This window comes from Heptranchias perlo, chromosome 14, assembly GCF_035084215.1.
Source record: "Heptranchias perlo isolate sHepPer1 chromosome 14, sHepPer1.hap1, whole genome shotgun sequence".
Taxonomy (NCBI): domain Eukaryota; kingdom Metazoa; phylum Chordata; class Chondrichthyes; order Hexanchiformes; family Hexanchidae; genus Heptranchias; species Heptranchias perlo.
In genome coordinates, this window is record NC_090338.1 from 57,151,255 (window position 1) to 57,166,431 (window position 15,177).

The 15,177-nt window shown below is 39.2% G+C and overlaps 1 protein-coding gene across 2 annotated transcripts in view; it reads left to right on the forward strand.

Moving 5' to 3' along the window:
- LOC137332543 (pantothenate kinase 3) overlaps window positions 1-12,150 on the forward strand; it is a 38,610-nt gene extending 26,460 nt beyond the window's left edge. Inside the window, exons 7-8 of one of the 2 annotated variants that reach the window (XR_010965695.1) lie at window positions 1,567-1,709; window positions 2,792-12,150. Coding sequence is in view for 1 of the 2 variants with exons in the window: in XM_067996451.1 (XP_067852552.1) it covers window positions 1,567-1,617 (51 nt within the window). In the remaining variant the exon portion in view is untranslated. Of the gene's footprint in view, window positions 1-1,566 lie in introns of both variants that reach the window. The other variant, XM_067996451.1, reaches the window with a different exon arrangement.
- Window positions 12,151-15,177: the final 3,027 nt, after the last annotated feature.

Below are 15,177 nucleotides of genomic sequence, written 5' to 3' on the forward strand. Positions count from 1 at the left end.
TGAGGTCCTGAGAAAGAATGAGTTAATGTACTAGACTGTGCAATTGAAAAGAAAAGAACTTGTATTTATATAGCACCCTTCACATCTTCAGATTGCCCCAAAACACTTCACAGCTGAATTACTTTTGAAATGTAGTCACTCCGAAGACTTGAGCACATAACCTAGGCTGACACTTCAGTGCTGCACTGTTGGAGGTGCCGTCTTTCGGATGAGACGTTAAACCGAGGCCCCGTCTGTCCCCTCTGGTGGCCATAAAAGATCCCATGGCACTGTTTCAAAGGAGAGCAAGGGTGTTCTCCCCAGTGTCCTGGCTAATAGTTATCCCACAACCAACATCAATAAAACAGATTGTCATTATCACATTGCTATTTGTGAGAGCTTGCTGTGCGCAAATTGGCTGCCATATTTCCTACATTACAACAGTGACTACATTTCAAAAGTACTTCATTGGCTGTAAAGCGCATTGGGACATCCTGAGGTAGTGAAAGACGCTACATAAATGCAAGTCTTTTTCTTTCTGTTATTTTGTAGGCAAACGTGGCAGCCAATTTATGCACAGCAAGGTCACAAACAGCAAAAGAAGATGGATCAATTAATCTGATTTGGTACTGTTGGTTGAGCAATAAATGTTTGACACAAGGAAAACTACTTTCTCCTCATCTTCATTGAGGAGCTAGTAGTACTTTTGGTTCCTGAGCAACGTTCATCCCTCAACCAACACCACCTAAACAGATTAGGCTTCTTGTCTTTCTCCAATTTAACTGGACTACAATGGTCCGTGTCTTCTGGGCTCAGAAATGCTGTCGTACATGGTCTTGGAGAAAAAGGTTAGAGGTTAATGGTGATGGGAATCTCCAAATGGACAACAAGCATTTTTTGTACATTGTCCAGGAATGCAAGATGTGCTAGAAGAACCTACACTGGTTTGGGAACAGTGGTTTCGGGCAGACTTCAGCTTTATAAAAAGCTGAGAGTTGTTATGGGGAAAGCAAGTGTTTGGAACTAAAGAAGAAACTGAACATCAGCAGTGGGGAGATGTGAGTTCCACTTGAGGTCAGAAGAGATAGTGAGGTCAAAAAAGTGGCAGAAAGAAGAGGCATGGATAAGTTGTCATTGAATTGAAAGAAACCAGATTTTTTTTTATCGCTTCATCAAAGGATGTGGGGGAGAGCAAGATTTAGTGATTCAGCCATTGCACTGCAAAAGGATTGAAGATTGTGAGCACAGAATGTGTGATCTGAAAGATGAATCTGGAGTGGAATTATCAGCAAAAGAATGAATATGGTTCATGATGATTGTAGGAGGCCCTTTCATTAATGCCAAGCAAGAAAGGGAACAAAGCCCTTGAATTAATAGAAAAAGAGGATAAGTTGTTAACTGTAGCACATTTAGTGATTAGAGAGGAAACTAACATGTCATGACCACAGTTTTGTTAGGAGACTACACTATACTGTGTTATGTTTAGTGTAAAAAATACAGCACTAAATGTTCAATAAAAAGTTATTGCACAAAAATTCTACTATTTTCACTGAGCAATATTATTTTATTCCTCTCTTTAAATCGCAGGGTTACTTTGGAGCAGTAGGCGCCCTGCTTGGACTTCTCAATTCCACTTAGAAGTTAAGGCATTCCACATCCCGGTGGTATCTGAAGAAATGCACACATCTGCACGGTGGTTTTAAAATGGGAAACAAATACATTCATTCAGGGTAATAAAACCTTGTGAAAATATGTGACAAAGTTGAGCCACACTACAGGCTGGTTTGTATTACTGAAGTATTCTTTCTACTTGAATAGTGAAAAATCTTACAGGTTTTTTTTATTGGGTCCAATGTATTGAGCATTAAGCCACAGCGTGCGTAGCTTCTCAACACTGCTAAATACTTCATTTTATTGCCACATCAGCAAAAAAAATGTTTTTCTTTTTTGTTAATCTGATCTTTGATTACTCTTTAACCCATTGAAATGTTCTCCAAAGCACCCTCAAACCTGAACACATCAAAACCTTCCTTGGACTTCCGGTATCTCAGTACTAGCTAATAATTATAGAAAGATAAGTGCCGAGTTGTACAGGTGGTATGAAGAAATTGTGTGCAACAGCATCGGGGTGGGGGTTGGGGGGGGGGATGATCTGTCCTATACAGAATGTCTGTAGGTTAAAGAGTTGTAAGAGTGTTTACTTTGTAATACAGATCTGTTTTAAACACACTTTATTTTGGAGACAACTCTCTCTTTAGATAAGACATGTAATTATTGTTCAAAGTTGCCAAAGTGGCAACTCAAATGTGACCCCCTTCTCCCCAGGGAGGCCTGTATGTATTCACCTACACACCAAAAGTGGCTTTTATTTATTTTTTAATGTAGTTGTTAATTTTATTCAAGAAACTTATGTTTTATATGGTAGGGGTGTGGGATTCTACCTATACGGTGCAATCACTAGAAATATTTCACTCTGTAAAATGCCTTAAACCTGCACCAGCTACAGGTGCACAATATAACACATCCTTTCAAGAAATAGGGAAAACTAATCTTGTATATAACTTATGTTTTCCCACATTTAAATATTGTACTTTTTGAAGATATTGGGCATTTTTGATTGCCAGATAAATTATACCTGATCGAGTGATCCCATAAACCACCAGAGCAGAGTTTGAGTGAGTTTCATGCTCACTATCTAAGCAACTCCATTGTATCAACCTTCTTGAAGTTCATTGAAGGTATCTATTTTGTTAAATATGTGAAATTTATGGAGGGTGTTAATTTAATATTGGGTCTTTTTTTTTGTTGATAGGTGCAAAAGTCCACGACTAGTGCCTTCCATATTAATGTATGGTGATTTCAGACTGAGTGGCTAATGATTGTGATGTACAATAATTGCTCGAAATGTTAGTAATAATCAGTTGACTATTAGGAAGTGATGCAAGTAGTATTAAATATACCCTGATTGTGTTTCTTTCTGCTAATCAGCTGCTATTGTCAATCCATCAGTTGTACATTGATTACGTGCCAACTGTTCGGTATAGCTTTCACCATCTCTCACTAATCTGGAGCTTACTGCTGTTTTAACCTCAGTTAGCAAAATAGACCACCAATTGAATAAAATGCCCATGAACTTCATTTTGTGTGTATGTATCACACAATATTTGTTTTCAATTTTTGTGACTTGAACCCCTTTTGCAGTCAGTCCATTATTTTTCTATTTCTCTATACAGTGGAACCTCCTAGATCTCTGATAAGAGAGGATCCTCCTAATGGATAATGGAATTCGGTCATTGAAGGGCTCCAAAATTTGGTCTTGCATGTATAGTACAGCAAAACCCTAGACATGGGAATGAAGTTAAATACAATACAAATAACAAAAGAAACGTAAGCAGGCAGTGAATTGAGGCCTGGACCAGTATGAGGCAACATCTCATGCAAGACTTTGTCCTGCATGATTTGCTTGCGATGTTGCCTCAAACATTGAAGAAGATGAATTTTTTTTTAAATTCATTCTCGAGGTGCGTGCTGCTGACGAGGCCAGCATTTATTGCCCATCCCTAGTTGCCCTGATGTAACTGAGTGGCATGCTACGCCACTTCAGAGGGCAGTTAAGAGTCAGCCACATTGGTGCGGGACTGGAGTCACGTATAGGCAGACCAGGCAAGGACTGCAGGTTTCCTTCCCTAAAGGACATTAGTGAATCAATTGTTTTTTTATAACAATCTGACAGCTTCGTGATCACTTTTACCTATAGCAATTTTTTTTTTATTTCCAGATTTCTTTTTAAACTGAATTCTAATTCTCAATCCACCATGATGGGATTAGAAATCACATTCTCTGAATTATTGTTCCGGGCCTCTGGATTACTAGTCCAGTAACGTAGAATGTTAGGAGTGCGAATAATGGAGGTTCCACTGTACATTTTTTTTTCCATTCCAGCCATTGATACTTTGTTTTTGGCTACCGTGGCTCATTGCAATGTCAATAATGTATCGGGTACATTTTAAATTCAAAGCTCAATAGCAGCTTATAGGGATACATAATATAAAATAGGCTAGGCATGAATCTCATTTGACAGGGTTTTTTGTTAGTAGGACTTTTTAAGATTAATTTAGTTTGGTGTCACTGTTAGCTGCGAAGAGACCATGGGGGTGATTTTAACTTCCCAAGTACGGGTGGGTTGGGGGGCGGGTGGGAGTTGAAAATAGTTGTTTTTTAGGTCGCGACCGCAACCCGGCTTCATTTCCAGGTTTAATGTGGGCGCGTAAAAGTACAGGCTTCCCACTGGGAATGCCAAGTCCGAAAATTTTGCAGTTGCGACCCAAAAAACCAACTATTTTCAACACCCACCCGCCGCCAACCCACCCGTTCTTGGGGGTTAAAATTACTCCCCATGTCACAGCAGCCCAAGGGTTCCTGTGGTAATTGTTTCAGCAACTAACTATGATGCAAATTGGACAGGATTTTAAACTTTCTTTTAAGTTGAACACTGAAAAATATGTACGGTGTTTTTTTTCTCGCTTTCTCATCTTTCCGATGATTAAACTGGTGGAAAACATTCCCCTGTCTAAAGTAGAAAAGTTGTTAGAAAACTAAAGCCATTTAATACACAAAGCAAGAAAATCTACAGTTAGAGGCTTTAAAATGTGTTTTTATGAATAGAAATTAATGCCAGTATTGAAACTGAACTTGTACTGGGTTCTTGGACTTCGGTATGTGACCACAGCTAAAATATATGTGTCATAGAATCTTACAGCATAGAAGGAGGCCATTCAGCCCATCATGTCTGTGCCGGCTCTTTGAAAGAGCTATCCAATTAGTCCCACTCCTCTGCTCTTTCCCCATAGCCCTTCAAATTTCTCCCCTTCAAGTATTTATCCAATTCCCTTTTGAAAGTTCCTATTGAATCTGCTTCCACTACCCTTTCAGGCAGTGCATTCCAGATCAGCATAATGTACGTGCTAGTAGCACAGCTGTAGACGTTCGTTTTTGAAAGTGCAGTTTTTCCCCTCCACCAATGTAACACAGCACTGGCAAAATGTGTTCTGAATTTTAGGAAAAATGAAGGCAACCAATGTTGCAGAGGTTATGTTGTTAAACCACACAGGGAAAGCCTATGTGGCATTGCAGATTTTTCTTCACCTATTTTTAGTGAAAGGCCATAGATGCAGTCCAATGCACAACGTGTCCATTAAAGGCGCTGCCCTGTTCTATTTAATTTAAAATCCATCTTTACTGGCAGGTTGAATTGTGGCTCTGAAACGTAGACTCCTCCAATTCTGGCCTCTTGCGCATCCCTGATTTTAATCGCTCCACCATTGACGGCCGTGCCTTCAGCTGCCTAGACCCTAAGCTCTGGAATTCCCTCCCTAAACCTCGCCACCTCTCTACTTCTTTCACCTCCTTTATGACGCTCTTTAAAACCTACCTCTTTCACCTGTCCTAATATCTCCTTATGTGGCTAGGTGTCAAATTTTGTTTGATAACGCTCCTGTGAAGCACCTTGTGACGTTTTACTACATTAAAGGCGCTATATAAATGCAAGTTGTTGTTATGTTGCTGCAAAATCCAGCTCTAATATGATATCCTACTTACTACTGGATGGCACCATTGTTTCTGTTCCATATAATGCATTCTGAGATGGCTGTCATCAATGTGGCTTAAGAATATAAAACATATGAAGGCTAATGTGGAGGAAAGACAATATAGTCCAATCAAACCCACTCCTTCCACAGACTTTGTACAATCTGACCTAATCACCAGAGAGAACATATAGCATAGAATGACGTTTCCAGACACACAAATTGATAACAACTTGCATTTATATAGCACTTTTAACGTAGTAAAAGATCCCAAGGCACTTCACAGGAGCGTAATCAGACAAAAATTGAAACCGAGCTAAAGAAGGAGGCATTAGAACAGGTAACCAAACACTTGGCCATAGGGAACGTTTTAAGCAGAGTCTTAAAGGAGGAGAAAGAGGTGGAGAGGCAAAGCGGTTTAGGGATGGAATACCGAAGTTTAAGGCCTAGATGACTGAAGGCACGACCGCCAATGGTGGGGGTGAAAGAAATCGGGGATGCACAAGAGGCCAGAACTGGAGGAACATAGAGTTCTCGGAGGGTTGTAGGACTGGACGATGTTACAGATATAGGGAGGGGCGAGGCGAGGCTGCAGAGGGATTTGAACATGAGGATGGAATTTTAAAATGAAAGTATTGGTGGACTGGGAGTCAGTGTAGGTCAATGAGCACAGGGGTGATGGGTGAATGGGACATGGTGTGAGTTAAGATACGGGCAGCAGAGTTTTAGATGAGCTCAAGTTTAGAGGGTGAAAGATGGAACGTCAGCCAAGAGACATTGGGATAGAGTTGTAAGTAACAAAGGCATAGATGGGGGTTACAACAGATGAGGCAGGGGAGAAGATGGGCGATATTACGGAGGTGGAAGTAGGCGGTCTTTGTGATGGAGAGGCTTTGGGGTTGAAAGCTAAGTTCAGGATCAAATAGAATAATATATTATCTCCCTCCTACATGGTGAGTCTTTAAATTTTAATCAGTGCTAATTTAAGCTACCCTATTTTTGGGTTTCATTATAGAATCTCCGATGTCTTTCAAGTCGGAGAATGTCTCCTTGGCTCCTCAAGCTTCTAATTCAGCTGTCCCAGGCTTTGAAATTTCTGACCAATCCTGCAATTAAAGATACTGTTCAAATCAGCCAATTGAGCATTTTCTGGAATATCTATCATTTTAAAACTTAATTTATTCATAGAAATAATTATTGGAACAGTTTTAAAAAGTATATATAATTATTAAACAAATGATAGATGGGACTCAAAACTATGCCACCTAGGAGCAAATGAATTTAAAATCTAGATCTGCCATTAGGAGTGTGTTTGCTTTTTTTAAAAAATACCTGTGTAAACTACACAGCATACTAATTTCAGAATTTTATAACTTCCTTTCCCTCTAATTACCTAATTTTAACAGCAAAGCATATATTTTAATATCTTTGAAGTCCTGGTTTATTGCTTTTTTTTTTCATTTTTAAATGTTATTCATTGCCCAAAGATAGGATATTAATATAAAAGGATGGTTTAAAATTAAATTTCAGAATCGAATACCGTACCTAATACTTGTTTATCTTTTTTTAAAAAAAATCCCTTTTCCCCCCCCACCCCCGCCACTTAATGACGAACCTGGGATTGGGTCTAGTTTTTTTTTACCTGGGTGCTGACAGGTTTGAGAGGTAGCGGCTGCCTCATGTTCTTGTCCTTCATGATGAACATTAATAGCTGAGGTTTCCATCTTTCCACACAAACATATGAGGGAACAACCATTTAACATATGACCGCCCTGCTGCTATATGAGGAGACTGGACCAAACAAATTATTTCTGCGCACACAGCATTGAAACAGTTTCTCTCCTGTGTGAGGTTCGTTGTGGATTGTTAGATGATCAGAAATCTACTCGGTCATGAATATGTTCAAACTCCAGTGTAAATTGCTGATGCATTTATCAGGTCGTTGGATCTGGAGTGCAATTCAATATACATAATACATTCCAGTGTTTTCTGTCCAAAGTGAAATTGTTATTGCGTAGTCAGAATACTGGATCAGCAAAACGTTTTATACAAAGGGACACTCTGCATGTCCGTGCACACGTTCTGTCCGTTTGTCCCATTATAAATTCCTATATTCACATTTATAATGGAAACTGCCTGTATAAACGCCTCATACTGTAATGACACCATCCCGCCAGTGGAGAAGCTGCAGCACTACCAATGACAGGCGATTTGTAATTTCAATGTGACACATTTACATAGACTATTTCCATTATAAATGTAGACATAGGCATTTATAATGAAACTGCAAAAATAAGGACAGAGTGTATGACTTTAAAATGGGGACTGAATTGCATCTGCATGCCCTGGTTCAATTATTCTCTGCCCTCCAGCCCTGCTTCACCTGAAGACTGTACTTGATCTTGACTCCCTGTGTGCGCCACCACAAGGGATCAGCTAGTATTTAAAATAAAAGACCACGGGATTTTGGTAAGTGAATAAAATTTGTATTATATACTCAAACTAAAATTCTGCTGAAGATTTCCAGCTCAGCTGCAAAATTCAAGCTGCCCGCCACGGTGATATTATCTTACTCGGAATACATTGTCTGTAGGAGAAGCAGCGGCATCTAGACGTAGCCTGAATTTTTCCATAATGCAGTAGCACTTGCCTGAATGTTTTATTCTCAAGGTAATTGTCAGCTTACAATTATGTAAATAGGATAGAAAACTCATTTGAAACATTCTGTGACAAAGTTGGAGTGATTGAACCTGTGTAAACTTAGTCATTTTGTAACACGTGAAAATAAAACCTGGATTTTATTTTGGTGAACAATAAACCTGGTTAACGTGATGCAGTGCATGTATAGCTTAATACTTTTAAAGTGCATTTCCCACAGTTTTCAGAGTGCCATGTTGAACTTGAGTGTAAATGGACACCAAGCATCTTTGTTGTTTAACTATGTTACATTTATTTAAAGGACCATCACTAAAGATGTATGTATATGGTCCAATTATGTCTGCAAGCTTCAAAACTCAATTAACCCAGACAAAACTCTGCCTTAATAGTTGAATATTTGGCTGATGTATGCTAAATATTTCATTTTGTTCTTTGGTATGGTACACTGTAATTTACAGTACTGAGAGCCAGTGGAATTTAGTTCAGTGTAATTTTTGCAAACCATTGAGTGAAGCCTTTAAGAAAGTCGCAATGTTAACTACAGTTGTTGTGCAGTTTTAGGTGGAGCTTATCACCAGAACATATTGTTTGAAAGTTTTTTCCTCCATTAAATTCTTCTGCATACACAACATAAAAATTAAAGGACATTCAGTGGAGGGATAGATTAGTACTGGGGATGATCTATTTTTACACCCCCACCTCTAATACTTTCAAGTCATGTGTAAGTTGCTATTGCGGGTTACCCATATAGGGTGTCAATATACCTGCAACAATTTGATGACTCTCTTTCCCAATATCTTCTCTGTTCTCTGAGTGAAGTTGTTATATTTGGCGAGGGTTCATTGTAAAGCTGATGGTCGGTTTGTGTATAGACTTGCACCAGCTGGGAATTGGACTGAAATCATTTAATATTATTTGAGAACTCAGCAAGTATTGTTCTAAACTTAAAGGTTGCTGTTACAAATTGGGTAGTGCCACACAATTACGAATTCAATCTCCCAATTTGTGTTTGTGGTTTTTGGAGGGCATGGAATAGAGTTGAAATTTTGTGGGATATATATTGATGGTGGCAAAGCTGAAGTTTACAGAAAGCTTCCCACAGGACCATGTTCCTAATTCTTGGCTGTATCACTGGTAAAAGCATAGTCAAGGCAAGGCCAGGCATTCCAAGGTTGGGCAGGGGAACAAAAAAAAAATCTGGAAGCATGTGTTATTGGGTGTAAATCCTGACCCCTCATCACAGATATGGATCTTGATCTGGAGAATAATTGTAATTTAAAATGGAGATCTACTGAATCTGTAACAAAAAATGTCATGTTTAATTTAAAAGCTATAAATGAGCAGATAGACTGGTGGTTTGAACTAAGCCAATGCTGGGTTCTGATTTTTTTTCTACTTGGATCTAAATTCAGCTTGTGGATAAGTAATGAAAGTTGGTCATTATTGGTTCAGGGTTATGAATGAAGGAAACTATAGTCCAGTCAGTTATGGATATTAAAGCTTGAAGAAGACCATTACGTAGCCTTGGATTTGAAAGGCTTGAAGGAAAGATGTAGATAATGCAGATATTTCCTAATTCACTTGACAATTCTTGGAGGTAGATGTTGACGTTGCGATTGTAGACTTGCCAAAGTTATCTACCATTGCTTTTGACCTGTTATATTTCTAACCTATGATTTAAGAATGTCTACTGGATGGAAAATATTGGGAAGTTCTGGCCTCCATCCCTGTTGTTTACCACATTACAAGTGCCCTCAAAATCTCCTGGCTGTTTTTGGAATAAATTTTGAGACTTTTTCATGAGTACATTTCAGCTTTGTTGAGCCTTTTTTGATTCAATAATACACTTGGCTAGGCTGTCAGTTGACCAGTATAAAGGTGGAATACCACAGGGGTTATGTTTGTATGCTGGAAGCAGTGTTACAGTAGACTCGTGTTGCCAGCTGGCTAGAATGCGAGGATCTTAATTTATGTGCTAAACTTCACTTGCTAACTTGTTTTGAGATGCCTTGTTTTGAACTGAAGAAAGGTTAAAACGGTGTAAAGACTACATGGCTGAGTTGAAACAGAGTTTTATCCACACTAAATGCTGATAACCAATTTGGATTGGACATAGTGAACTTGAGTCATTGCTGCAGTTGACTATTTTTGTAATGTTTAAAGGTTAATGGAAAAAAAAACTTCAAGATTCAGATCTTCCTTCCTTCCTCCCCTCTCTCTCACTTTCCTCCCCCCACCACCACACCCACACAACCAAATGGGTCAAAGTGCATGATATATGTAATCAGTAGATGCCAGAGAGGCAAGGCTAATGTAAACAACCAGTTTATCAAAAGCCTTGTTTAATTCTTACACCCTCTAAGGATTAGATTTCAGGGCAGAGCTGAACTCAAAGGATTTTTCTCCACCACAACCAGCATTAAGCATTTACAGAGAGTTGCTGAGTCAGCTTGCACGCAGAGAATTATGAAAGTGTCTTCTCAATGCACAATTTAAATCCGTAAGCAATATGCGTCAATTATAGTTTTGCTATAATTTTCCAAGTCCAAAACTAGACTGGGAGCAGGACAGGAGCATCAGATCATAATTTGAGCTCCAAGATTTGCCTTGCTAATAAAACATTTATTGCCTTCACATCATAAAAGATATATTAATGGAAAATTGACTTTTTAAAAAATCAGACTTTTGGTGTCAGATTTACTTTTCAGAAATGTGCTGACTGCCGATTTTTTTAAAAAAAAGACTGGACTGTCCAGTTCAAAACCAGGTGGGTGACAACTCAACTGGAGTATTGAAACCAGCCTGATGTAATTCTGCTGCTTAAGCTCCATAGTGGAAAGTGATAGGTTTTATTTTCTAAATTTGCATTTCAGCAAGCAGTTGAGCAGTTGTCACAATGCATTGTTGTGAAATAACAGCAGAAACCTGGCTGAAAATCAGCATAATAACTGCAATATATCCAGCCCAATAAGTATATACTCCAACATCATCATTTTCAGTCATTCTTATCTGCTGTAACCGCTCATTATTGTGGTTGTACATTTTTCATGGAGTGAAGTTTTTTCAGGGACTCCCTGAAGCTTTGCTAAGTCAGCTATTTGCATCAAAGTCACAAAGTTTACGGAAAACAAAATCATCTGGCCCCTCGAGTTCACAGAGCTTCAGGGACTCTTTGGAATGACTACAGCGCAGGAAGGTAAAACTTTTCTACCATAACAAGTTACTAATGCCAAGCATTCACCAAAAAAATTAGCTTGACCTGTTAACCAGTGCAATTATTGAAATAAGGAGTCAGTCACTAGCTGGGTGGGATTCTAAATTCAGAGTATGAAAAAATTGGCCACCACACAGTGAGGAATATGAAGTTTCATATTATAAAAAATGTTCTGGTATGCAAAATACCTTTCATTGGGCACCTTTTAAATATTTAATTTCACTGTAATTCAGTAACTTAAAGGTTAATGAGTCTGCTGGGTATAAGATGCTGTTTAGATGGCCTGGTATAACTTACGACACTGAACGTTTGTACAAAAAATGATATGATGTGTTGTAAATTATTGTCTAACGTACAATTATTTAGATGCAAATGTATATGATTTTTAAAAATACTTCTTTGCCTAACTGAAGTTGTGAGAATACATGTGTTCTGTGATTCATTGCCTGGTTGCAAGTGTGTGTTTGTTTTGTGTATACCTGTTCTTATTTCTTTTTTATTGCTTGATTTGTGAGATGTCTTGCTCTTAAAAGATGATTTTTTTTTTCCTTCACAAAACTTCCAAAGGCCAAAACTTGTACTGGTAGCATTCCCATCAACCATCCAGCTACAGTTTGTTGCATTGCCTGTTGCATGATCTGATCTCTGCTCTTGTTTGCAGCTCACATTGTACTTCCTTTGTGCTTGACAAAATAAAGCTCATCTTCAATTTGACTTTTTTGGTTTGATTTCATTGTTTGTGTTCTGTGTCCTGTTATCTGTTAACTCAATAGAGATCCAGTAGGTCACAGTTAGCAAATATCTGCATATCCAGGAAAACCTGGATATGCAGATATTTGCAGATGGTGTGTGACTTGGAGGAGAACTTAGAGGTGATAGTGTTCCCATGCACCTGCTGTCCTTGTCCTTTGAGGAGTGAACATGATTCAGCAAGATTCTTCAGTAAAGACAATCAGTCCTGTCCTGTAGAGTATGGAGTCTAAAGTGTCAGCATCTTTTTATAGCAAATGGTTAGGTCTGAACAGGCTGACCTTGCTTTTCTTTCTATTATGGGTATTAATATTTATTTTTGATTTTAAATCTTAGTTTCTTGAAAATAGAAATGTGAAACTTTTTTTTTAAAAAGAGATATTGTCCATATTAATCTCTTGGGCTGAGCTGTGCTTTTGACATCAATGGGGTTCCAAGAAATAAAGGGGGCCATGTTTATAGGCTGCCTCTGCCGGCAGAGTTTGCATTGGAAGCTGAAATGCTGCTGCCCCCAGTGGTGCAGCTGAAAACTGCACACTTAAACACAACGCACTAATTGCAGTTATGCCACTGTATTTGCATTAGGAATCTGCAGCTGTTGGCTATAACCTGTTCGCCAGACCACACCTACAATATTTGTTGGGTTTTTCTTTTAAAACAGGCAGCATTCCTCTTTCATTTACTATATCAGCTGTTTCTAAACTTGCTCCAAGAGCAATCCCAATAATCCTTTCTCAGTTCATGGTGTAAGCACCCTGGAACAAATTAAATTCACAAGCTAGCATTCACTGCGTGCACAGCAGTTAATTTTAACCTCACAGTACATCTGCACAAGACCTCAGCAGTTAAAATCGTCAGCAAACTCAAACGCTTTGTATGGTGCAGAAAGCACCTTCAAAAGAAACTGCACGAGCAAAAAATGTGCCACTGATAAAATTCCTGTGAAAAGGGACAGTGCTTTACTCTCTACCAAACTGTAAGAAAGAAGACTTGCATTTATAACGCACCTTTCACTACCTCAGGACGTCCCAAAGCACTTTATAACCAGTGAAGTACTTTTGAAGTGTAGTCACTGTTGTAATTTGTGCACAGCAAGATCCCACAAACACAATGCGATAAATGACCAGATCATCTGTTTTAGGTGTAGGTTGAGGAATAAATGTTGGCCAGGACACCGGCAGAACTTCCCTGCTCTTCTTTGCATATTGCTGTGGGATTTTGTACATCCACCTAAGAGGGCAGACCAGGTCTCAGTTTAGCATCTCATCCAAAAGACGGCACATCTGACAATGCAGCACCCCCTCAGTACTGGAGTGCCAGCCTAGAATGTGTGCTCAAGTCTCTGGAATGGGAGAGCTTGCTGCTGACGAAGTGACAGTGTTCCCTTCCCCCAGCACAAGCCTCCCAACATCGAGTTTAAAAGCTGCAGAGAGGTAACTGCCACGAGCCGGATGTAAACTAAGACTGCAAATCACCCCTAATATCGCAAGTAGCACTCAGGACACTCCGTATAGCCACACCTGACCCATCAGCATCACCACTAGGGAGACTGAATAGTGATGCTGATATGTTTGAATTGGAAGCCTTCTGGAAAGGTTCTCCAGACCAAAACTCTTGATTTTTCCCTTCAGGACATGCAATGATACAAATTGCAACTTTTCACTGCCAATTTCAAAGTTTTTAGAAGAGAACTTTCATGGGGAAGGAAAGTCTGAGGGGGTACTTTGCAGTGAGAGTGCACCTCATTCGTCTTTTGTTTAGTAGTCTATGATCTGCCAAAAAATAATAGAGTACTACTCAAATGTTGTTGCATTCACAACCAATGCAAAGTTCTACTGGCTCAGGCATCATCAGCTCAACAGCCAGGCCACAATCAAAGCTGCCTCCAATTTGCATTGTTGCAGTAGTTCTAGCTGAAAGTTAAAACGGTGGGATGGGAAATGAATTACTAACTTGAAAGTTACCTCCCATCAGCCTGCAAGCTTTCATGATATACAATAAGATTGTTTTTTACACTGATAAGGCATCTAAGCAATGTTTGCATCTAAGATGATAAAAGTGATGTCAACAGGCACCAAATTTGTACCAGAGAGATGCTTTATCATCCAGTTGTTCACACTTTGTATGATCGTGTAAGATACTGTATTCGCATTTCTTGAAAAATGTAGCTTTGTATTGGACTTTCAAAGCCAAATGTGCACGTCATCCTATATTTGGCAATTGTAGATCTACCTCATTCATTCTACATCTATGTACAAATAAGGAGACTGTCACCCAAAAGAGGAAAGTCACCAGCATCGCTGCCTCTGTTTGGATGATATAATATTCATTTCTACACAGTATGGTTAAAGAATGAGGAAAACCATAACAGGCTATCCAACACTACCTCGACACATCCATGTGTGTATGGGAGAAAGATTTGAGTGTAGATGAGTGGGAGCGGGAAAAGTCTCGTTACTGATCTAAGTGATCTACATTGTACATCACTAGCCTTTCCAATCTAACCTTTAATGCATACATGGCAAAAATTAGTTGCTTCTATGGAGTAGATCGTCGTTTTTCACATCTTCCAATTGAACCCACCTGACTTACTTTCTTCCCTCCCCAACTCAGTGCCTGACACTGTCCCCTGTCTCCTGTTGGGTTCAAACTTAACTTGCAATCTTCTCTCTGCACAATGTTCTCCTCTAGTCTGCTAACCTTGCTGTACTGCTAATCTTACCTTTCCATTCATTAAAAGAAGGGCTGCGTATGGTGACACCACTATTCCCGGCCAGAATGGAGATGTTTGGGTAATTCCCCCATCAATCACGCCAGGAGACCGCACTGCTGTAAGTGACTGGGATAGACTAATTTCAGTGGTATGGAGATAGCGCTGTTGCAGATAAAGCTTTTAATTGCTGGTTCCCTTTCAACAGGTTGTACCAAGCGACTGATGAGCAGGCCCTTGTGATCAGATAGGATATATTTCACATTGTGGAGACTAAGTTT